The 24053-nt window shown below is 43.8% G+C and overlaps 1 protein-coding gene across 1 annotated transcript; it reads left to right on the top strand.

Moving 5' to 3' along the window:
* Positions 1-1694: 1694 nt before the first annotated feature.
* GPRC6A (G protein-coupled receptor class C group 6 member A) lies at positions 1695-23667 on the top strand. The gene is made up of 6 exons (XM_084827363.1): positions 1695-1888; positions 9242-9545; positions 12081-12911; positions 19725-19937; positions 21526-21649; positions 22538-23667. Exons 1-6 carry the CDS (start codon positions 1695-1697, stop codon positions 23665-23667), a joined length of 2796 nt encoding a protein of 931 aa, XP_084683489.1.
* The last annotated feature ends 386 nt before the right edge of the window (positions 23668-24053 follow it).

Genomic DNA, 24053 nt, shown 5'->3' with positions numbered 1-24053 from the left:
AGCACTATGTAGCACTGTGGAGCATTTTGCCACTAAAATTTTGGTGGCACACTGGCAATTTCCGCACTTGTGTGTGTGTGTGTGTGTGTCTGTGTGTGGGTGCTCAGTGGACTGTGTGTGCCCCACAGCAGCTCGCACCAGGGTCTGAGGGGTGAAAATGGCCCCCAGACTTCTGGATGCTGTCCACCCCTGGCCTACACACCCATAATAATGCATATAGGCCTCAGTTGTGTGGTCAGCTCTCCAGAAAATTGAGGGTACAATTCAAGCCTATGTGTTTTGCATATTTGCAGATGGTAGAGGTGGGGCCAGTATGAGGGGAGTGGGGGAAGGAAGAAGATAGACACCCTTGCTCAGCTCCATGGGATGGGTTGATCAGCCTATTGTCTGAACCAGCGCCTCTCATTGGTCCTTTTCAGGAGACAGAACATATTGTGCCAAACTCAGTAAAAAGGAGCAGAGTTAAGGCTAGGGATGGAAACAGAGGACAATGTGAGGGAAAGGAAAAAAGGCAGAGTTAAGAAATGAGATGCAGAGAGACCAAGGCTGCTTCCACAGAGAGGGCTCCTAGTGCTAACAATCAAAAGTCCTAGTGCAGTCTTTTCCCCCTTAATGGATTTTTTTTCTGGTAAGAAAAAAGATGGAAGATGCTGTGGGAAAACACGGGAGGGCTGCACACTGAAGATGATGAGATCTCCCTCATCCCATAAAATTCTGTGAATGTGGCGGGGTGACTGCACAATCAAAGCCTCACCTGGAAGCACCCAAAGAGAGGGCAACAGAACCGAGGGTGATGCAGAGAGAAGCATTATGCAGCGGGTAACATGGGATACAGAGAGACTGGTAGCGTGAAACAAGAGGGGGGAAAGAGAAAACAGAGATGGGGTGGAGAGATACCTGTGGGGTGCAAGAGAAGAGAGTGTCATGGGGTGCAGAGAAACAAAGGACAGTGCCCAAGAGATTGGGATGCAGACAGACCTGTGGGTGGAGAAACAGAAAAAGAGTGCTAAAACTGTGGATGCTGAGAGAGAGAGAGAGAGAGAGAGAGAGAGAGAGAATGAGCTATGGGGTGGAGAGAGAAAAGGAAGAAGAGTTAACAGAAGGGTTCAGACAGAACTGTGGCAATGAGAGTACAGAGAGAGAGAGAGAAGAGAAGAGAAGAGAAGAGAAGAGAAGAGAAGAGAAGAGAAGAGAAGAGAAGAGAAGAGAGAGCACACTATGGATGCAGACTAAGAAGGCGGGTTAACGGAGAATGGATTAAAAAGAAAACATGTTTAAAATTGTAGCAAAAAATATGTTCCATAGTAAATGTAGTGATGTGGCTCCCCTGAGTTAGTGAAAGTTAAATTGTGGCTCACAAAGTGTTTTGAATTGTGCACCTTTGCATTATAGGAAAGGTTTGGCTATGACATTCTCTCTCTCTCTCTCTCTCTCTCTCTCTCTCTCTCTCTCAATCTTTCTCATTCTCACAAGCTCCCCACCCCACCCCACCCCACCCCCATAACTCCTCCAGTGGTATCAGTTAAACAGTACAACCCGCCAGAGCTGGTAACCAGCATTTGGTTAAGGTGCGCCTGGCTTCCAGAACAGCCCTTTTCCTGAAGTGTTGTTTACAGGTGAAATAGGAACGGCATTGTTGGGAGTGCTGCTTGCTTAATTGACTGAAGGCAGCTAAGATCAAATGAAACAGAAACATGGCAATATTTGGTTTGATGCTGCCTGTCTTCCTGATTTGCTTTAATATCGGTCAGTCTTGTTGGAGTCCTGATGACTTTGTGGGTGCCAGCTCTCCTGGAGATATTGTCATCGGAGGCTTGTTTGCAATTCATAGCAAAATGTTACATTCTGAAGAAAAGCCCCTGAAACCAGTGATTGGCAATTGTGCTGGGTAAGTAAGAACAATTATGTAATAAGAACGTAAGAGCAAGATGACATGAAAATGAAATGCGGCCACTCAAAACTAAAGGAAAAAAAACCTCTACATTTATTGCATTTTGAATTACTGTTTCTTAAAAGGTTAGTTCTATATAGCAGCCAAATATAGTGTATATATGTGTGAAGTGGGGTGTGGGGTGGGATTTTCCACAGCAATAATATGCATGGATAAAATCTACTGTGACAGATCGTGTGCGATTCATATGTTATGAAATAAAATAAATACTGCCAGTCTCTTTAAAAACAAACATTCTAAGGCTGTGATCCTATACCCAATTTCCTTTGAGAACTCAATGGGACATACATTTGAGTACACATTTTAGGATCATGCTGTAAGAGAGTTAATCCCACTGAATTTAATGGGACTTACATTGAGAAGACCTGGATAGGATTGCACAGTAAGTATCTTTATTAGCTTAGACCTCTTTTAGTATATGATTAACCACTACGTTTTGATTACTTCCCTAGAAGATATACTAATACGGCATGAAACATATTACATACCTGGAATTAGCCTGTATTGGATATCCTCTGTCTGGTACCAAGTATTCAACATTTTCACTTGAAGTGTACTAAAGCCTAACAGTGCAATCCTCTACATGTCTACTCAGAAGTAAACTCCATTGAGTTACATGGGACTTACTCTCACGCTAAGTGTGCATAGGATTGCAGTCTAGATGACTTCACAATTGTTACTCAGAGGACCTACATAAAGGACATTTTTGACACAGAATGATAAGGTTTTAGAAAATGCAGTCATACATTACTTACTGGGATCTTTTTTATCATATGTAAAAGACAAAGGAGATCTTATATTGCAAACCCCTACTATTTGTTTTATGTATGTTAACATTTTAAAAGTGCAAACCAAAAGGCAGTTTAACTGTCTTCCTCAGACTCTTTACATCAATGAAGATCCATTGCAGTTAATATGACTACTTCAGAAGGAAGCGATGTCAGGAGGACTGCAGTGTAACTGCTATTAAAATAGCTGTGTAAGTTATCTGGAAAGATATTAAAGTCATAGTCACATCTAACTAGAGTTTCCACTGCATAGAGAACTTTTAGTGTCATCTGCCTTTCAACAATTACAATTGATTAAGTTACTGATTAATTGCTTTTTAATTGAATTACCAATCAATTGTTTGAATTACTGATCAGAATTTGAGATGACAACATTATAATTTATTACAACTCAATGAACAAATGCTTCCGCTCATTTTTTTAGAAGGAATGGGCATTTCTTATGTTTCTTTGCACAGTAAAACATCAGTACAAAAAATAGACTAAAAAATAAACAGGTGTACACTTGACACTCAACCCCACTGATGAAAATTTGTCCTCAGTGATTGAAATTATTTTTCCCTATTGAAATCAGTGAAAACTTTAAATGGATTGATTAACTACTTAAGGGTGCAATCCTATGGCTGCTAGACAGCGGCTAGACAGCCATAGGATTTTTCCGTTTTCAGGAACCAACCTCAGAGCCAGTGCTCTGAGGTTGGTTCCCAGAAAACCGCCTGCCCTCCCTCGCCTCCTTGTAGGAGGCATGGTTCGTCCCTGGCTCCACGCTCAGAAGAGCAGCGTGGAGCAGGGGAAAGGGGGGCATTCCTGGGGGTGGGGATGGCGGAAGCGCTGGTATGATGCTTCCTATGCGCTGTCCGGCCTCCCCCACCCCCACTTCGAGCTGCCCTGGCTAGACAGCCAAAATTGGCCATCAAGCTACAAATGCAAGGCAGCTGGAGCATGGAGGAGAAGATCCCCTCCACGCTCTCCAGCATTGGTTAGATGGTCACCTCCAAGTTCAGAGGCGGCCGACTATCCCCACAGGATTGTGCCCTAAACCACTTAAGCCGGCAGCCTTAGTTCTAATATATTCTTAATTATGTACTGTATGGGGAGTTGGAAGGATATGTCAGCCACCCTGAGCTTTGCAGAGGTAAAGAAGCATACAAATGAAATAAATAAAAGTGAATTGTAACATTCTAGGAAACAGACAAAGGGCTGGTGCACCATCTAGTCATGTTAAGGATACCTTTCAGCTTGTGCAACCTGAGGATGTGGACAAACTTCTCAGAGGACTGAGGCCTACTACTTGCCCTTTAGATCCTTGCCATCCTGGCTTGTGAAATCAGCCAGAGCTGGGCTGGATATCTGGCCCTCTGAGGTGGTAAATACCTCCTTGAGGGACAGTGAGGTCCTTGCAGCTTTGAAAGAAGCTGTAGTGAGGCCCTTGCTGAAGAAACCAAATTTAGATCCTATGGTTCCAGATAATTACTGCCCTGTGTCAAATTTGCCATTCTTGGGCAAGGTGCTGGAGCATGTGGTACCCTCACAACTCCAAGCCATTTTGGATGAAACTGATTATTTAGATCCATTCCAATCAGGTTTCAGGCCTGGTTATGGGATGGAAACAGCTGTATAAGGCAGCTTCCTAGGCCCCTTCTATTTCATGTCCCCTCCCTTTTTCCAAATGCAGGGTGGGAGCCAAGCAGCTACAAGCTGCATCAGAACCATGGGCAGCATCACGGGTAGGCGTGGTTGGGCACACTGTAGCAAGGGCCCACTGAGAAGAGTCCTCTGGACTCGCTCCTCCTCTTTACCCTTGCAGCCTGCTTGTTGACCTGCCTCTTGTTCTGGCCCAGACAACGGCCAGGTAGTGAGAAGGGGGCAGTAGATACCACGTACTCACTGGCTCTCTACCTGTCAAGCAAGCAGAAAAGTGGTAGTAATAATGAGAAAGAAGATGAGAAGCAATAGCAGCTGAGGACAATGGGGATGAGAAGGCAGACTCACTGAGGACAGTGGTGACTGCCCATGAACGCACTGCCCCCCAAGGCATTGTGCAACTGATTTTGTTGCACAAGCGGCATCCACCACTTGCACAACAGAGATCTAGTGTTTCCGGGGGAAACCTGAAATGAGAAGCAACTCTCATTTCTGGAATGGAGCAGGTTGGTGGAGCTCACCTAAGGGAGTTTGGCCAGCCCGCCCCATTCCAGAAATGAACATTTCCTTTCATTTCAGGGCATGCCCCCAGAAGCACTAAATCTCCATTGTCCAAGTGGTGGGTGCTGCTTGCACAACGGAATCGGTGGGGCTCGCCACTCGAGGAACAGAAGCAGCGGTGGGCCTGGCTTGTGGATGGGCAGCATTGGACACTGCCCATTGGCAAGAATACCTTCAACAATAGCTTTCAGTTTTGGATCTTTCCCTATTGTGAAAAGCAGAAGGGCAAAAGCAAAGGTCGTCACCTTCATTGGGGCCGGCCCTTCCATGAGGCAGGGTGGATCCCCTGCTTCAGGCATGGGTCTGGAAGGGCAGCAGACCCCATGCACCCTGCCATCAGCAGGTCTGTGGATCCCGATGCTGCTGTGGCTGCCCTATGCCTCTCAAAGGGAGAGCCCCACTGGCCACTCTCCTGCTGCGGCAAATGCTGCCACAGGAAAGCAGCCGTTATGCCTCTCCAGGGTACCCGTTACCACCCTATGGCTCACTTTGAGTAAGGCATTGGTGGGCGCCCCCCCCCCCCCGCTGCAGCAAAGGCTGTGAAAGACAGCATTCAGCCATGCCCTGGAGCACTGCCCACCAAACGCCTTGCTCAGGATGAGCTATGGGGCGGGCGGCAGTAGCTGCTCTGTCCCTCATTCTGAGGGCTCCTTCATGAGAGCGAGGCACTGGCAGGAAGGTGGCCCTGGAAATCATCTGTGCTGCCATGTCACAGGTGGTCTCCAGGGCCACCTCCCCGCCAGTGCCTCACTCTCATGAAGGAGCCTTCAGAGCGAGGTACTGAGGGGAAGGGAGGTGGCTGGCAGGTAGGAATGAGGGAAAGGGGGAAGATGGCAGCAGTGGTGGCTCACACTCTAGTTTCTGCCCCTGCACACGTGGCTCCTTCTCTTCTTCCCCACCCCACAACTCATGCATCTCCCCTCCCCACACAACTCATGCTCCCCTTCCCTCTCCCCATGCGGCAGATTGTGCCCCTTCCCCCCCCAGCACAGCTTGCGCTCCCCCCGCCACACTCTCTCCCCTCACAGTTCACGCTCTCTCCCCTCATGTCTTGCATCGGCCCTGTCCACCATCAGCTTGTTGAAAATGAGCCAGTAAAGGCCTTTTGTGGATTGCTAGGAATTTTGTTCATCCCACTCTTTTGGTGATACGATGCCTATTTTTCTGCATCTGCTCAGTGGCTAATAGGGTGTGCAAATCACTTTCCCCAGTGCTGACTTCTGCTTCTGTTCTTCCCATGGCCACATCGCTATAATGTGAGGCTTGGAAGTGCAATGTATGGAAATCTAGAGCAAAACCACTGACAGAGAAAGGTGGTTTCCAGGTCTTCCTCCTCCTTTGTATATATTCTGCAAGGGTAGCAGAACACATTGTCCCTGGGAACAGCCAGGGCGCTCCTCATAACAATTGCTATCGAAGCATAGCTCCCAGTCTCCAGCTTTGGATTTTGGATAGCTGGGGAAATGTTGTTGTGCAGGCTGTGTGCCGCCTAGGCCCTTGCGGTACTTTGCAACATTTTTCCTATGAACTTGGTCTGTGGAAGGACCCTCCACCATCCCTGTATGTGCTTCAGTTTGGGACCATGCTTTATGCCAGTGACCAAGAAGATGGGCAAAAAGGAGGAATTACTGCTGCCAAACTGAGTAGGCTAGCCCAGTTAGTCCTGAAAAATATCCCCCCAGATAAAGACATGAGTGGGCAATTTTGATCAGGGTGGTGGTGGATTCGATTGGTAGGGGAACCCATTCCAGAGTAGCAAGAGGGAGAAAGAGGGATCCATTCTACAGCTGGCCATAGAAAGGCAATGTGATTGGACTTTTCAGTTGACTTCCTTGGAGATGAGCCTTGAAATCTTTTGTGCAACAGCAGGAACCACAGCAGACCTAGAGCCCAAGTCAGAAAGCCGAGTAACAGAACTACTCACTGCACCTAAGCAAGGTGGCCCTGCTCAACAATATGAGGAAAGAACTTGAAGAAACAGGAAGGCACTCCAGACACTAGACCTCTGAATTTGTTTCAAGACTAAATTGTTGCTCTTTAGAATGTTTGCACCACTATTTTTGTGAAAGAGAGAGAGAATGACTGGATTCAGATAACACACGGTGGGTTATTTAATCCATGACAAGCCATGGGTGCCAGGTTGAATATCCAATCCCTGCTTGGGGGTTGTCATGTCATGCCAACCCGGTGAGCGTGGGTTATGTGAGGGCTCTTTAACCCTCAGATCACCCTAAAATAGACCGCATACTTGCCAGGCTCGCACGACATGACAACCCGCAAGGGTTGGGGGTTGTACATTCAGAATGGTGTCTGCATGCATCCCACATATGCCACAGCCTCATGGTGGGCTGTTGTGTCATGTGAACAGCCCCACTGAATGGATGTGTGTGGGTGTGTGCCCATGTGTCCTGGCCTCACCTACTGCCACACCTCTCTCACCACCAGCCCCATCTACTCATTCAGCCCCGAAGGTTTCCGCTGGGGCCAGTGCAACCGCTGACTCCAAAAAGGTTGCCTACTCCTTAAGGTTTCCCAATCATAAGTGAATATGTTTTCCGGTAATGTGGGCATTAGGTCACAAATGGTGCTTCTACATCAAGGTCTCCCAGTGTTCCCAGCCAAGAGGCCATGTGTAGTTATTCTGTCTTTTCCTCCTTAATGGATTTTTGTGGGAATAAAAGAGGTGGAAGAAAGGCTAGAAAAACGTGGGAGGGTTACAAGGATATCATCTGGACCCCCCTTTCCATAAAACTCTGTGTATGGGGCAGGGTGATAGCACAATAAAAGTATCTGAAAACACCTAAAGTGGAACTCATCCCTCATTGCTTATACATGTTAGTGAAACTCATAATCTTAGGAATTTGCCAAGTTATGGGAACTCTTAAACTGTTTGGATTGAGCGAAAAATAGCTTTTCCCCCCAAGAAAGAGGATAGAGGCCTGAAGAGACCTTGCCTTTTATATGAGACATTGAGGTTTTTGAATAAAAACTGCAAAAAAAAAAGAGCAGGGAGGGTTGTTTGGTGAAAGGGGAAATGGCTGTGTAATCTTGTGTTTTGATTTAGCTAACTGTGTATGTGTTTTAAAGTCTTTCTTAACCTATTCACTTCTGTCTTTCACAGGAAAAGCTATTATTCTTTTAAGAAAGGTCTGGAGAAGACCATGTTACTGAGAAGGGGCTGGTTTTGTGAGATGATTGGGGAATTTGGACAGGACAGAGTTAATGGGACCAGAATGACTGAAAAGGTTCCTTAATAGCCAAGGGCAAAGTTGCAAATCACATCTAGCTTAGGGAAGCTACCACTAAATGGTCCAAGAAGACTAGGAGATGGTTAGAGAAGATGACTCATCCATATTTCCCATCCCATGTCCAGAGGAAGGGTTGAGTCCACTGTGAGTGGAAAACAATAGAAGCCGTCAGGGAGAGAATCAGAAACCTAAGTTTTGGGACCATGTAAGCTAGCAGTGTTTTGGGATAATGATGCCTGACTTTCTCTGGAGATCTCATGTGGGGCAGTGGATATACGTTAGAGCAGCTGTCCCCAACCTGCTGCCCTCCAGATGTTTTGGACTACAACTGCCAGCATTTCTGAACATTGCCCATGCTAGCTGGGGCTGATAGGAGTTGAAGCTACTAGTCATGATGGCTATATGCTACCTCCAGTATCTGAGGCAGTTTACCAGTTGCTGGGGAAAACAAGCAGGATGGTGCTGTTGCAATTACATCTTACTTGTGGGTTTCCTACAGGCAGCTGTTTAGCCACTGTGTGAACTGAATGATGACTGGGTGGACCCTTGCTCTGATCCAGCATGGCTGTTTTTATGAAGTCCAAAATATCTGGAGGGCACCAGATTGCAGGAGGCTGTGTTAGAGTGTTGGAGCATAGGTGGAGGCCCAGATTAATCTGTAAATTTGTAAATACACTCAAATATTACCAAATGCTGTCAGCTCCAGTGACCTCCTTCCCAAAGAAGCCAAACCTTGGTAAACACTGCACCCATGGACCTTCCAAACCACTTGGAGAAGTGGGGCAAGTGCAAGAAAACCTATATAGGAGGAAAGTTCAAATAATGTTGATAAAAAGGTGCCAGATATGTGTACATCTTGCAGAAGCTGCAAATGGTCCTGGCTCCACACAGCAGTATATGCTGTGGAACAAGGTACTTCTCCGCCTTACAGGTTACAGGGGACTCTTCAGGTACACTGCAGGCACACAAGGAGTATACATGCTAATTCCGTACTGTGAGATGTGTGGCCCAGTGGAATAACTATGAATGACCTGTCTGTTTCTTGACAGCTTTGAAGTTCAAGTGTTTCTTCAGAGCCTTGCAATGGTACATGCTATTGAAATAATCAACAACTCTACACTCTTGCCTGGAATTAAACTGGGGTATGAAATCTACGACACTTGTGCTGAGGTCACCAGGGCGATGGCTGCCGCTCTGCGGTTCCTGTCCAAGTTCAATGCTTCCAAAGACCTAGTCGAATTCAGATGTAACTATTCAGACTATACACCCAGAGTAAAAGCTGTTATAGGTGCCACCTATTCAGAAGTATCCATGTCTGTTGCAAGAATATTGAATTTGCAGCTAATACCACAGGTAGGTCACTTTGAAAAGTTATTCTCCTTTTCAACCATAGGACCACATTTAGCAATGTCTAAGTGGGTGAGTAATTGGGAGCTGCGTGAGCTGGGCTGGCTGTTATGACAACAGCCTGAACCTGGGAAAGGGACAGTACTATAAAGACAGAATTAACAATATTCTTACTTTTGGATTATTATATTTCTATGTGGCATATATTTTCATTAATATTTTTTTTCATGTGCATGGGATTGCAGATTTACTGTGCAATCCTAGACATGTCTACTCAGAAGTAAGCCCACTGAGTTCAGTTGGGCTTACTGCCAGGTAAGGAGATATAGGATTGCACCTCAGTCTTTAGAATGCCAAGAGGGTTATTACCCTTGTAGAAAAGACCTAATCCAAACAAGCATAAAAAGCACGTGGTACTACGTCAGACTGCAAGTAGGGGTTTATCATGTTTGAATATTTGTCCATGTAAAAACTCCTTGTAAACTGAAAGCTTATATGTAGAAAATATGTAGCATGGTCACAAAGCTGCCAAAGAGGATAACAAACACACATAAAGGCAAAAAAAAAAACACAAGTAGGGATTAGCAGTAAGCAAGGTTTACATGCAACTTCCCCACATATTAATATCGTATTTACAGTTATCAGCATGCCAGCTGATTTTGAAAAGAAGTTTTCATTTCTTTAGTTGGTGGCTATTGGTGTTTCAGGAAATTACAGTTTAAAAATGTAACACCCTGGATTTAAAGACTAAACAAAACTATATAAAGACTTGTGAATATAAAAATGTTTTAAGTTTCTCAAGGGGGGTGCACACATCTCAGCCTGCACACATGGAGGCTACTCTAAGAGCTTTTCTACACGAGGCTGTTACATGTCTAATTTCACTTTTACAATTTCCCACAATTTCCCACATTTTCCCTGCTGTAAAAAAAAGTGCTGTTTAGACACAGAAGCAAAACTGGAGGGTCACAACTGTAAACAACTGTGAATAGGGGCTGATGAGCATATGACAAATGCCTCATGTGGAAAAGCCCTTAATCATTCCACATCATGTTTGTCTCATGCACTGAGCTGTTTATATGCAACAGCCCACTGTTGCAGAACAGGAGATCAGGAGACTTTCCCACACAACAAAAATGGCACAACCCCTAGAAAAGTTCTGTGGCAGATTTGAAAAAGTCGTCCAGCCTGCTATCCTATTACCTACTAAGAAGGGCTTACTTCTGAGTAAACATGGATAGAATTCCATCAACCTGCAAGGTGAGCCACTGTACAAGGACATCTTGCTATGTAGTCAACTTTCTCCACCTGGCAGCTGTAATGTGTGCCTCAGCCTTAAGTAGTAGAGTGAATCTAACCCTTACATTTAATAGAAATTAGGCAAATTGTTGTGACAGTTCAAATGGCATTTTGAATAGTTGGGACTCACCATCTAAACTGATGTCCCTACATAAAAACAAAACACTGCATTAGCCCAGAAGCTTTCATTCATTAGAATGAATGTTTTTCAGATGACTTATCCTCAGGTAACTCTTTCCACATCTCTTTCTCAGCCAGATAATCCCTTTGTGTTGTAGAGGATTTTGGGATGTGTTCCAGGGGCCATGCAGGGAATTGGTCTGTCATGTTTAGGCTCACTATGACCCTGCCCAAATTGAGAGTGGAATCCCAGGATTCCAAGGAACAGAGTTAGAAATCTTCTCTCAGATTAAGGATTTTCAAACTGAAAAAAAATTACATTGTTCACCTAGCAAGATTTTCCTAATCACAAAGTGAGACAATCTGTCTTTAGTTCTTTGTTACTTCCATGCAAATACAAAGTCTTAGTAACACCCCTAAAATATAAGTGAATTTCATTTAGCATGGAAGGAACTTCTCTTGAATTCACCCCACCAAGTATATTGTGGGCAGACAAGGGGAGCAGTGCACGATTTGTAGGAAATCCTCTGGTATGCACTTGGAGGAGAACTTGGCTTGAAAACAATGGGGTGGCTGGACAATCCCCATCTTGGAATGGTAACAGTGGATTGGGGGACCTTCCAAAGACAAATGTGTTGCAGCAGTTCAGCCTTCCCCAACCTGGTGCCCTCCAGATGTTTTGGACTAGAATTCTCATGTTCCCTAACAATTGGCCATGCTGGCTGGTGCTGATAACAGTTGTAGTCCAAAACGTCTGGAGAGCACCAGGGTGGAGAAGGCCATAGTAGCTCATACATGGAACAGGCTATTTGAGGTAGCTTCTAATGCAGCCTGTAGCAATGTGCAGGGTTATTTGTTTGTTTGAATTCAGTAAATAGTCCCGGTGCATTTCACTCTAAAGGAACCAGAGCATCTCAGTAATAAAGCACCAGGGAGGGACACTAGCTCATAATGCACCAGGATTGTGTATAGTGAGTCATCTAGGCTTCTCAGCAGCGTTGGGCTCATGCTGATTTGGTGCTGTTGAGAACTCAGCCCTTAAAGGATGAACAATCACGGTTCCCTTGGTGCTCTTCTCAGAGTTTAATTTCTGTAAACTGAACTGTTTTGTCACCTCCGTAGGTGAGTCATGCATCAACTGCAGAAATCCTTAGTGATAAAGTACGCTTCCCTTCTTTTCTGCGCACTGTGCCTAGCGATTCCTATCAGACAAAAGCCATGGCACGACTGATCCACAGGTCAGGATGGAACTGGATTGGAATCATCGCCACTGACGATGACTTTGGGCGCCTTGCTGTGGAGAGTTTTGGGTTACAGGCCGTGGCAAACAACGTCTGCATTGCGTTTAAAGAAATGTTGCCAGCTTATCTCTCAGACAGCACCATTCATGGCAAAATTAATCAAGCCCTTGAGAAGATTGTCAAGGAAACCAGGGTAAATGTCATTGTTGTCTTTCTGAGGCAATTCCACGTAATGAGACTTTTCAGAAAAGCAATTGAGAGGAACATAAATAAGACCTGGATTGCAAGTGATAACTGGTCAGCAGCTGTCAAGATTAGCACTATTCCAAATATCAGTCGCCTGGGGAAAGTGGTTGGATTTACGTTCAAAAGTGGCAACATGTCATCTTTCCATGAATTCTTGAGCAATCTACATACAACCCCCACTGGAAACAACACTTTCTCAAGGGAATACGCCACCCTAATGTCAACCTGCTCACATATAAATGATCAAGATCTGAGCAAGTGCATTTCTAATTATTCTATTGAAAGATTACCACAAAACTGCACGAGACCAAATAGCCAGCTTTGGAGGGAAGAATTTCTAATTGCCAACATCGAACCAGGATTTATCCATAGCACAATGCTTGCAGTACATGCAATTGCAAACGCCATTCGGAATCAGTGCAAGAACAGAAACTGTGAAGACCCATATGCTTTCGCCCCATGGGAGGTAGGGTTTTATAATACTTCTGTGTTCATTACATGCATTTCCCCCCATTCTCTGCATTTCTTCCTGCCTTATAGCTTATACACAAGCTAGTGGCCAAGTGGGTATTGACTGACCAATGCTGATATTTACATTGCTCTGGATGGCTTCCAACAAATTTATGATATTATACATAAAACATATCAAAATCATATAAACCATTACCAAAAGTCCCAGCAAGATTAAAATATCCCAGCTGAAACCTATACAAATGTAACCTCTGACATTAAAAGTGGGCTCCACTAAAAAGGACTATAACTTCTTATTGACAAACTATCTGCTCAGGAATGAAAAACATTAATAACAACCTTAAAAAGGCATTATATCACTAGTTATGAAGCTAATGGGGTTGTTGGGAGTGGTGGGGGCAACTATTATTTCTACTTTTATTCATGGGAGAGCTGAGGCTGAGAGAAAGTGATGCACCCAAGTCTACACACAATGAATACAAAACTACAAAAGGATTCGGATCATATCTCCCAAGTACAAATCCAGGTACAGCCAGCACTAAGAAACATTGGGTCTTTTGCCTACAGGGCTGATAAACAACCAAGGGGTTTCTTTGGGTATTTTTCCCTCTTAAAACCTTTTCAGCCAATGTTTGACACTATTAAATTACTTCTTTTGTGGTAATGTTGATACTGCATGTTGTAGTATAGTGTATGCCAAATGTCTGGGTATCTGAGTCTTCCTCAATGCTGGTGAGTCACTTGACTCCTAGTGGAGTCTGGGACCAGATATTGCTGTAGTGCTGAAAGGTACCTGACCATATTATGGTGATCACTGGGCAAAATATAACATTGTGCAAGCAGACTTCTGCTCATACAAACAGGACTTTCCACTCCTATCTTCCCCTGAAGTACCCAAACCTGCCCCAGATGGTTCTCTAACCCTCTGGAGCAGAAGTTGAGGGTGATCAGGGGAGAGGGGAAATGGCACTCCTTCCAGGTGACAGAAGCCAGTGGGAGGGATTAATTTGAGTATTTTGGTCTAATGTACATTTAATAACAAAACTAACTCTGTTCTTCTGGCTGAGGCTTTTCCTGACAATCCAGACAACAGCCAAAACACATCACAACAACACTTATATTAGTTGTATGAAAAATTAACTGTCATGACTTTCCCCAAAGAATTCTGGGTATTATATTATGGTGAGGGTGCTGATAAGTTTTTTAAAGAGATTGCCTAGCTCCACAACTCACCCCTCAGAAAATAACACTTCCCAATGCAAATTACCTATGTATAACTTTGTCCCTCAGCATTGTATAGTATCGCAGATCTGCTCTTCAGCTTAAATCTACCGTGTTGCTGCACTTTCACCTAGCTAAAGAGTTCCAAGGCATACATGACACAAAGACACCAAATGTGAATTTTTCAAAAGGTGAAAGAGTGAAGGACTAAGGTGGTTCTTCAATGGCAGAGACCCTTGAGATTGTCAAAAGCTGATTATTAGCATATATACCCAGGTTCCTCAAGCAATTTAAATGAAACTAATTTTCATGCAAGCACTTGGCTATGCTGACTCTAAATAATTTGTCTGTTTACTTAGTTAATATATAGCCACCACTAGCATAATACCTAACCATCTCCTAGCAAGCCGGCATAATGTTCTTCTGGAGAAAGCCTTTCAGAGAGGGAAAAGGCATTGCTGGTCACTCCTCCACAGTGTCATCCCACTCAGTGAGGCGTCAGCTGGCTTCCCTTGAGCCTCAACTTTACACTAGAAGTTGAAGGTAACGAAACCATAATTTTGCCCAAGAGTGAACTGAAGCTTTGTGCCTTTGAGATGGGTGAACTATAACTGCTTGCAAGCCATTTATTTTCCCATCAATTAGGAAAGACACAGAATTGGAGGGCTAGGGGTTGGGTGGGAGGGGGCAGAGATCAGGCAACTAAACTGGAATTGACCTTTTAATGCATAAATATTCTCTTCTGTACTTTTCTGTGAACATGTTTTTTTTAAGCAAACACTGAAGCTCCCTGACCACATGTGACCCTCTATCTTTCTTTGACCTTCTGTCACCGAAGAAAGATCTTTGTTGTTGTTTAAGTGTGTGTGTGTATGTGTGTGTAAACACTATGGTCACAATCCTAGGCAGTCAATGCACATTGGAGATATAAGTGAATGTGTGTATCCAAACAAGTTTGGGAAATGTTTACTGTAGACCAGCTTTCCCCATCCTGGTGCCCTCCAGAGGAGTTGTACTACAGCTCCCAGCAGGGCTGACTGGGGGATGCTTGGAGTCGTAGTCTAACACATCTGGAGGGCACCAGGTTGGGAAAGGCTGCTGTAGACAGTCATCCAGCTGTAGACAGTCATCCAGTTTGAAATGGAAAACAGTTTGCCAGGTCCACTGGGCAATCAGCTGCAGAAAAGGTTTCCAAATAGCTGCACACGCAATTCTGCCCTGCCCATTCTTGGGCTGTTTTAGATTGCGGCTTAGGACTACAGTCTTGAGCACATTTCCTAGGGAGTAAGTTCCTTTCCACTCAGTGGGACATACAGAGTGATCCTAAGTGGGGGATGGGGGAGGGTACAAAGTGGCAGATCATCCAAAGTCCTGACAGCTTAAAACGTCCTGACATGAACTTGAGCATGCTCCGGGACAGAGCGGAGGAGAGCTCATATGACACCATATCCCTATATGTGGGAAGTGTGGAGGGCAGGGTTTCACTTCCCTGTCCTACATGCTTGTGGTTTTTTCTAGATTACAATGGGGGGACTGGTTATGCAAGCTGCAGGCTGGCATGCGTGGGCAATTCTGGGGCCTCTCCACCAAATGAACGGGCTCTGGATCCAGCAGATCCAAGGCCGCCTCCATCCTGCTCCTGCCATGCCCCCAGAACATCCTATTTGGGGTTCCAGTGCCAGCTACCATGAATGGTAGATCACCCACAGAGGATTCTGGGGGCAATTCCAGGGGCCTCTGCAGCAGATGGGTTCCCCACCAGTGAAGATCTTCTCTGTCTCCTCCTAACCCTCTCCAGCCAGTGGATCTGGGGGTCAGGATTCCTCTGTCCCTTCTCAGGAAATTTGCTTATCATTCTGCTGCAAGTGAATGGGATTATTCACTGTATCACCGCTTTTAATCATGCTGTCTAAATGGAACCTCCATATTTAGAGGCAGTATATTTCTGATGCTTGAGACAAACAACATCAACAACAATCACAGACCTTCATGACCTGCTTGTGAATTTCTAGAGGCATGCCAAAAAGGATACTGTAAAGCTGGAAGAAAAGGGCAGCCAAAATTATAAAGAGTTAGAGCATCATCCCTATGAGGAAAGGCCAAAGAGTTTAGAGGACACGATAGAGGTTTATAAAATTATGCATAGTGTGGAGAAAGTGGATAGAAATTTTTCTCCCTTTCCAGAATGGTAGAATTTCATTGGGGTTATCCAATGAAGTTGATTGACAACTGTTTCAGGATCGACAAAAAACATATTTCTTCACATAATGCATAATTAACTGATGATAATGATGGTGGAGTTAAGATGGTGTTCACCAGTTAAGATGGTGAACTTAAGGAATTCACTTGCACAAGTTGTCGTGATCAGCACTGATTTAGATGGCTTTATAAAAGCCTTAAGACAGATTAATGGAGAATGAAGATATCAAAGGCTGTCTCTCCCTCTAACAGTGAACTCAGCTGGTGAGTGCTGGCAACGATTGCAGCCAAACCAGGGCCACTGAAAAACAAGATGGAGGCATGATCAGAGGAATCCTTAGAAAAAAAATCTTTAGGGCAAAACAAAAACAAAGAAACAAGCCCAATACAGCCCAATGGGGACTGAATGTGTTTGGTTACTATGGAATGCTGAGTGTCTATTGTAGGGGGAAGGGGAATGGATGGAATATCCCGGAAGAGGGCATGGCTGGCTGGAACCCTAAGCAGGAGCGCTCTACACTGCAGACATTTTGTTGCTGGTCCCACTTGTTATCCATCATAGTTTAATGGATATATTGCTGAATATCAGTTGTTGGGGCATAGAAAACAGAGGAAGGTTGTTGCCTCCATGGCCTGCTTGTAAGCTTCCACCCTGGAGGCATCTTGCTGGCCACACCTAAAAACAGGATTCTGGACTAGGTGGCCCTTTCTTCTGATCCAGCAAACCTCTTCAGATGCTTTTAATGGGCTATCTGCTCTTTGAAAGAGCAGTCCTTGAAAAGGACTAAACAGACCTTTGGGCTGATCCGATAAGGTAACATTTATGTTCTCATTTATGTTATTGGATTTGCACTCATTTATGCCATTTTAGCCAAAACTTGAAATCTGTCAATGCTGAGCTGCTTCGCATATTCACGTACGTTAACCAGTGTTTTGTCATTCAATGACTCGCAGCGTTGCCCGTGAACTGCTTTCATTGGGGAACATTGTGTCTGAAGTGATAGGAATAGCGTGTCTGTAGTGAGTCATCCATTTCACAAATACATAATTTCATTTGATACTGCAGTCATCCAGTGAGGCAATATGATACATGAACTCTCCCTTAGTGAGCTTTATGTGGAGTCTGAAAACAAATGCAGGCAGTTTTGTTAAGACTTGCCAGATTTTCTACAGGACAGAGCTCTCTTGCCTTTGTTGCATTTGTTCACCTTAGACAGGTTCCCATTCCCTGTCTGATAAATTTGGCACAGGCCAGGAGAAGTGGCTGTCCTCAGAGGGGAGGCTCTGTCTCCCAAAACCAATTCAAAGGAACACACAGAAGTACTCTCCGAGGCTGGATGGAAGGCAAAACTGCCTTTTATACCATTACTCCTATGGCAGTTATTATGCCGATTGCCATACGTGGAAACTAATATGTTTTGAGCCCCTTCCGCTAAAACTAAATACCACTCACCTGCTAGCGTCACCAATTACATCTTGTTTATTCAAAAATTCTCCAGAAAGTCCTCAACTTCTCCCCAAGCATCCTGTGGCTGTACCTTACCGTTTGTCTGTTAGTTAGCTGGAACAACCACCACAAGCTATTCCCTTGTACTTCTTTCTTTCTCCACATCAACATGACCCTTTTAATTAATAACCACTTCCTGAAATACGCTATAGCTCAAGTAGGCCTATAGAACCAATCTTCAACTAGGCCTATAGAACCAAACTTTGGTATGCTTAGATATTCCACTATACTATCTATACTATCTATGCTGCTCCTACTTGTAAGCAAAAACCTTATGGCAGGTGCATGGGTCTACATGAGCAAAGATTCATCCCAAACTTTTGCTTTTGTATGAAGACCAATTTTCATATTATGTTATGTGTGCAAAATAGCAAATCTGAGAATCGTGCCTTTGCTTCTCCACTGACCTCTGAGAGATAAAATATTACCCATAGTTGAATATGTGTCTTCTGGGCAACTAGAACTAACCGTGTGTTAGTATTATGTGGGAATCGGTAGGTCAAAGCCCGGTGTTGGTGATTCTAAGGTATTTTTTAATATTTAATTTTTTAAATGTTTAAAATGTTTAATATGGTGTTATACTGATACTTTTATTGTTGTTTTGTTGTTGTTGCTTTGGGTTTTATGATTGTAAATTATAAATTATTTTATATTATTAATTAGATGTGTATACTGCCCAACGGGCCAATGTACTTGACCAGTTGGGCATTATACAAATCTAATTAATAATAATATAAAGCAATTCTGTAACATTTTCAGTACCGGTGAAATGAAATCTCACACATTTGCAATTTTGTAAACATTTGGAATTCAGATTTTTCAGTTTGAATTTGTTGGGTTTTTGTTTTTTTAAAAAAAGATGTTTATGAAATTAGATTTCGGGAAACTGTTAAAAATACATCTTGAAGTCTTCTTAATTAATTTTAAGGCAATAACATTAGACTGCTAGATGCAAACATTCAACAATTTGACAATGTATTACTCCCTCCCCCCCAAAAAACAGCACATGTGGTGCACTGGTGCCCTTCAGCTGTGTGGGACTGCATCTCCCATTGTTTTCAGCCAACATGACCATTGGCTACTAGCCAATGATGGGGGTTCACACATCTGGAGGGCACCAGGTTGGGCAAGGCTGGGCTAGAGCGTTGGACAAAGACTGGGGAGACCTGGTCTCAAATTTCTCCTCGGCCATGAAGCTCCAAGTGGGTGATCTTGGGTCAGTCACTATCTCTGGGTCTAACCTAGTTTGCAAAGGTATTGTTAGACTAAAATAGTGGAAGGAGGACCATGTATGCCACTCAGAGCTTCTTAGAGGAAGGGTGGGATCCATAATAAATGACTTGATCAAATCCATCAAGATCCATTAGTGGGAATGTAAGGGGTGGGTCAAATAAAGAGAATGTGAATTTGACCTTTTGGAGGTAAATTTGAATTTCTCTGAGAATTTCCCTTAATTTCCCCCCCCCCCAAGCTATAATGAATTAATGGGGAAGCACATTCACAAGTGATTCTTGGGTCTGCTACTCATGCTCATAATGGATATGAACCTGAGCTAGAAAGGGGTTCAGACATGACCCTAGGCCCAAATCTACATTAGCACTGGATGAGACCAACCAGATCAAGGTCTCTTCAGAACAAGTCATTATAGAAAGAAAGCCTTTGTCATTTCCATTTCTATCAGCAATATTTTCTTCAAAATGATGCAATTCAAGTTGTCCAGACAATACCATGAGTGCAGTGGCTTCAATAAGCATTTCTGTCTTATCTGTAACCATAGAAATCCTGAACACTGAAATTACATTGGTCTGTAAATGCAAGTGTACAGTGTTCATCTTCTGGAAGTGCCACTGTTTTCATCACTGTTTGCTTTCATCGCTGCAGTTGCTTGAAGAACTTAAAGAAATACGGTTCACTGATAATGAACGGGAAGTCTATTTCGACTCTCAAGGAGACATTACCACGGGCTATGATGTTCTACTCTGGAAGGAAATCGATGGACGGATGGTGATTACCAACATGGCAGAGTATGATCTAGAGAAAGATGACTTCATCTTTGCAGATGAGGAAGATGAAATCGAGTTCATGAATCTAAAGGTATTTGGAGGCACATAAGTAAATCCAATGGGACTTACACCAAAGGTGATCTATTGTTTTCATAGATAGAACTGAGTCCAGGAGGTCTCCCAAGTTATGCATACGGCCCTTCAGGGGGAGTGCAGTCCCATACAACACTGATCTCATATCTCCATCCAGATCAACTAGTTTCTCCACCTCAGTACTTCTGTCTTATCTGAAGGAAGCCTTAGCTTGCTTGCCGTCATCCATCCCAAAACTACCTCCAGACATCTGTTCAGGATTTCCACAGCCGCCCTGGGACTAGTTGGAGGAAAAGTAAGGTAGAGCTGTGTATCATCTGCGTATTGCTGACACTTTAGCCCAAACCTCCAGATGATTTCTCCCAGTGCCCTCATGTATACATATTCATGTATATGTTAAAAAGAGTGCAGGACAAAGACCATGGGGTGGAATAGGAGTTCCCCAGCACCACCTTCTGGGCATGTCCCTCCAGAAGGAACTGAAGCCATGGTAATACCAGCCCCTCCCCCAGCCCCGTCCTATCATGGCAATACATCCCAGAACAATACCATGGTAGATGGTATTGAAGACTATTGAGATGTTCAGGAGAACTAGGGTTGCAGTCCCCCTGTCCATTCCCTGATGAAAATCACCCACCAAGGTGACAAAGGCTGTATTTGTCCCCCAAAACCAGGACAGACACCAGACTGGAACAGATTCAGATAATCGGTATCATCCAAGACCTTCATCTCTTTACCAAAAAACTATGGGTTAGTTAGCTGAATTTAATTCCTATTGAGATCAGTGGGACTTAACTTACATCATGTCTGATTGATTTCAAAGGAACCTACACTCAACTAACTTAGCCTGGATCCAACACTTTGGTTTGTCTCTAACATAAAGCATATAAAATGTTCCTTAGTTTGTGCCCAATGCATTGTATCTAATATTTACACCAGAGGCATACATTTCAACCAAAATATTATGCAAGGAGGATACTACTCACATTAGACAATGTAAATGTATCACAGCACAGGTACAAATTTAAAAACAGATTTAAGCGTTGCCCCAAAGGTGTGGCTGGAAGGGACCATAACTTAATGGTAGAGCTCTAAGGAGAGGGCCTTCTCAGTGGTGGTACCCCAGTTGTGGAATGACTACCCCAGAGCGGCTCACCTATTCCTACATCATGGTAGGAATGGGGGGTTGTGCCAGGTGAAGATTTCTTTATTTAAGGCATTTCAGTCGTAAAAACATGATTTAATGCTTTTTAGACGTTGGGCACTACTGTTGCTGCTTTTTGTTTATTTTGATGCTGTTTTAACTAGTTTTTAATTTTATGTTAGTTTTGCATTGGAAGATGCAATTAGTAATTGATTAGGGTTTGGGCTTCAGGTTTTGTTTGTCTCTAAGTTGGACTAACATTGGATGCAACTCAATATTGGGCTAAATAGATGGACAAATAGTCTGGCAACTTATGTTGTTTGATTATTTAAACTAATGGGATTGGATGACAGAATAACATTGTTTATTATTTTAAAATGGAAGCTGTAATTAGGAATTGATTATGGTTGGGACTTGAGGTTTTGTCTCTTTGACCTTGCAGAATGTTCAGTCCAAATGCTCCAGGAAATGCAGCCCGGGACAGGTGAAGAAAGTTTCCGCAAGCCCACATACCTGTTGCTATGAGTGTATAAGTTGCCCTGAAAACTACTACACTAATCAGTCAGGTGCGGAATCCACATATGAAAATTAATCAAAGTTTTAGAAGAGCAGAACATTTGCCTTTAAAATACATAACAATAAAAAGAAATAACATTCCAAAACCCATATCAGTGTAATACCTTTATTAGACCAAGCAAAGGATCACAAAAATGTGCACGCTTTCAAGATTTCCAGATCTCTAGTTTTCTCTTCATCAGGCAAGATGTTATATAAAGCAGGTTGGCAGTGCTGGGGGTGGGGGGAAAGCTGGGGGACAAAATCTGACTTGACGGTGAAGTCACATTGTCTGCATGTTCAGAATCCAAAGATGGAATTGGGTGGGGGTGGGGGTGGGGGTGGAGGAGGGGTCTGCAGACATTCAAATTAGGCCATGTGGGTCATGTAATGATTGCTAGACAAACTTGCTTCTGGGATGAAGAAAGGGGGAAATATTGCAAGACAAACATGTGCTTATGAACGGATGCTGGATTCCTTTCTACTCCTCAGGATATAGCCAGGGAGAAGGGGATAGGCTGGGTAGAAGTCAGAGGGTGAGGAAATAGCAACCATCATGTTTATTTCAGAGGGCTTTTGCTTGAATTCTAGCTGCTAACTTTAAGAAATGTTGGTTTAAATTCTTGCCTATATATTGGATATAATAGTTTTGTATGATTGTATTATTGCTGTGTTTAAAGTGTTATTGTAAATTGCTCAGAAAGCTATGCTATTGAGCAGTTAAAACATATGATTATATTATTATTATTATTGTTGTTCCTTAAAGCCAAAAATGCCCCCCCCCCCCGGCTTATTATAATGGATCAAGATTGCGGATTAAATTTCCCTAAGCTGGTGAATAAGACTTATACCACTGATAAGAGCTAATTTTCAAGAAATCTCTGTTTCTCTATGTATAGATATGGATTACTGCATTTTGTGCAACAACAGAACCCACTGGGCTCCTGTGAACAGTTCAACCTGCTACAGGAAGATGGTTCAGTACCTCAACTGGAATGACTGGTTTGCTGTTTTGTTACTGGTTCTCTCTGCTCTTGGAATTGTGTTGATTTGTGCCATTATCATAATATTTACTAGAAACGTGGACACTCCTGTTGTAAAGGCATCAGGTGGCTTAACTGTATGCTATGTTATCCTCCTCTGTCACTTCCTCACTTTTGTCAGCACGGGTTTTTTCATTGGCAAACCCAAACCATACAAATGTAAAACCCGGCAAGCTCTCTTTGGCATCAGCTTTGCCCTTTGCGTTTCGTGCATTTTGATTAAGTCCCTGAAAATTTTGCTGGCCTTCAGTTTTGATCCCAAGTTACAAAAATTACTGAAGGGCCTCTACAGACCTGTTCCCATCGTGTCATTTTGCACTGGGATACAGGTCTTGATCTGTGCAGTCTGGATAACAGCGAGAAGCCCTTTTCTCGAGGAGAACTTCTCCATCCGGAGAGTTATTATCCTGGAATGCAACGAGGGTTCGGCTGTGGCCTTGGGGATCATGTTAGGATATATAGCACTTTTGGCCTTCATATGCTTTATATGTGCCTTTAAAGGCAGGAAGCTCCCCGAGAACTACAATGAAGCCAAATTCATCACCTTTGGCATGCTCATCTACTTCATTGCCTGGATTATCTTTATCCCTGTTTACACAACTACTTTCGGCAAGTACTTGCCAGCCGTTGAAATCATTGTCATTTTAATATCCAACTATGGGATCCTGTGCTGTACATTCTTCCCAAAGTGCTATATCATCCTGTATAAGCAGGAGGCAAATACCAAATCGGCCTTCCTGAAAATGCTTTACAACTATTCATCCAAGAGCGCAGGGAGCCTCAGTGTCAACCAAGGTTCTTTGGACTCTAAGAGCGCGACCCCTCCGGTTTCCAACACCGATGCTGGTAATGCGAAGGGCGAGCAAAACTGGGTGAATGGTAGCTGCCATTTCCAGGCATCTGGATATAGGGAGATAAGAGGGGAAATATGGCCCACGAACATAGCAGGGCCCACAATACCAAGAAGAAGACTCTCTAGCATATGATGAGGAGCTCATTCCAGGACAAGACCTCTAGGCTAGATGTCTCCTCTTCTGATCTCCCTGGTAAGCACTGTTATCAGCATACAAGAGATGCAGGCCTGGTGGAAATGTCATGCCGGCTCCCTGTAAACAATGGTTTGCAAAGTGGGAGTCAGCCTCAGGGCTGCATGCTACTTCCCTTCCCTTCTCCTTGCGCTCTCCAGAACAAATCCCTCCCCTTGTTTGCCTTAGCTATGGTTTAGTACAGGCACAGGCAACCTGGTACTCTCCAGATGTTTTGCACTGCAACTCCCACTAGGCCTTGCTAGTATGGCCAATTGTCAGAGGTTATGGGAGTCGTCGTCCAAAACATCTGGAGAGCACCAGGTTGGCTGTGCCTGGTTTAGTGT

This window comes from Heloderma suspectum, chromosome 1, assembly GCF_057233095.1.
Source record: "Heloderma suspectum isolate Gila_16-S chromosome 1, 16-S_ref, whole genome shotgun sequence".
NCBI lineage: Eukaryota > Metazoa > Chordata > Lepidosauria > Squamata > Helodermatidae > Heloderma > Heloderma suspectum.
The sequence above is the reverse complement of the archived record's forward strand: the minus strand, read 5'-3'. Positions and strand labels throughout refer to the sequence as shown.

What these genes read in the sequence shown, in the direction of transcription:
- GPRC6A (XM_084827363.1), top strand. Translation starts at nt 1,695, where the DNA reads ATGGCAATATTTGGTTTGATGCTGCCTGTCTTCCTGATTTGCTTTAAT. An exon ending in ATTTGCAGCTAATACCACAG is followed by an intron (nt 9,546 to 12,080) that starts GTAGGTCACTTT and finishes TCACCTCCGTAG; the next exon opens with GTGAGTCATGCATCAACTGC. An exon ending in ATGCTTTCGCCCCATGGGAG is followed by an intron (nt 12,912 to 19,724) that starts GTAGGGTTTTAT and finishes TCATCGCTGCAG; the next exon opens with TTGCTTGAAGAACTTAAAGA.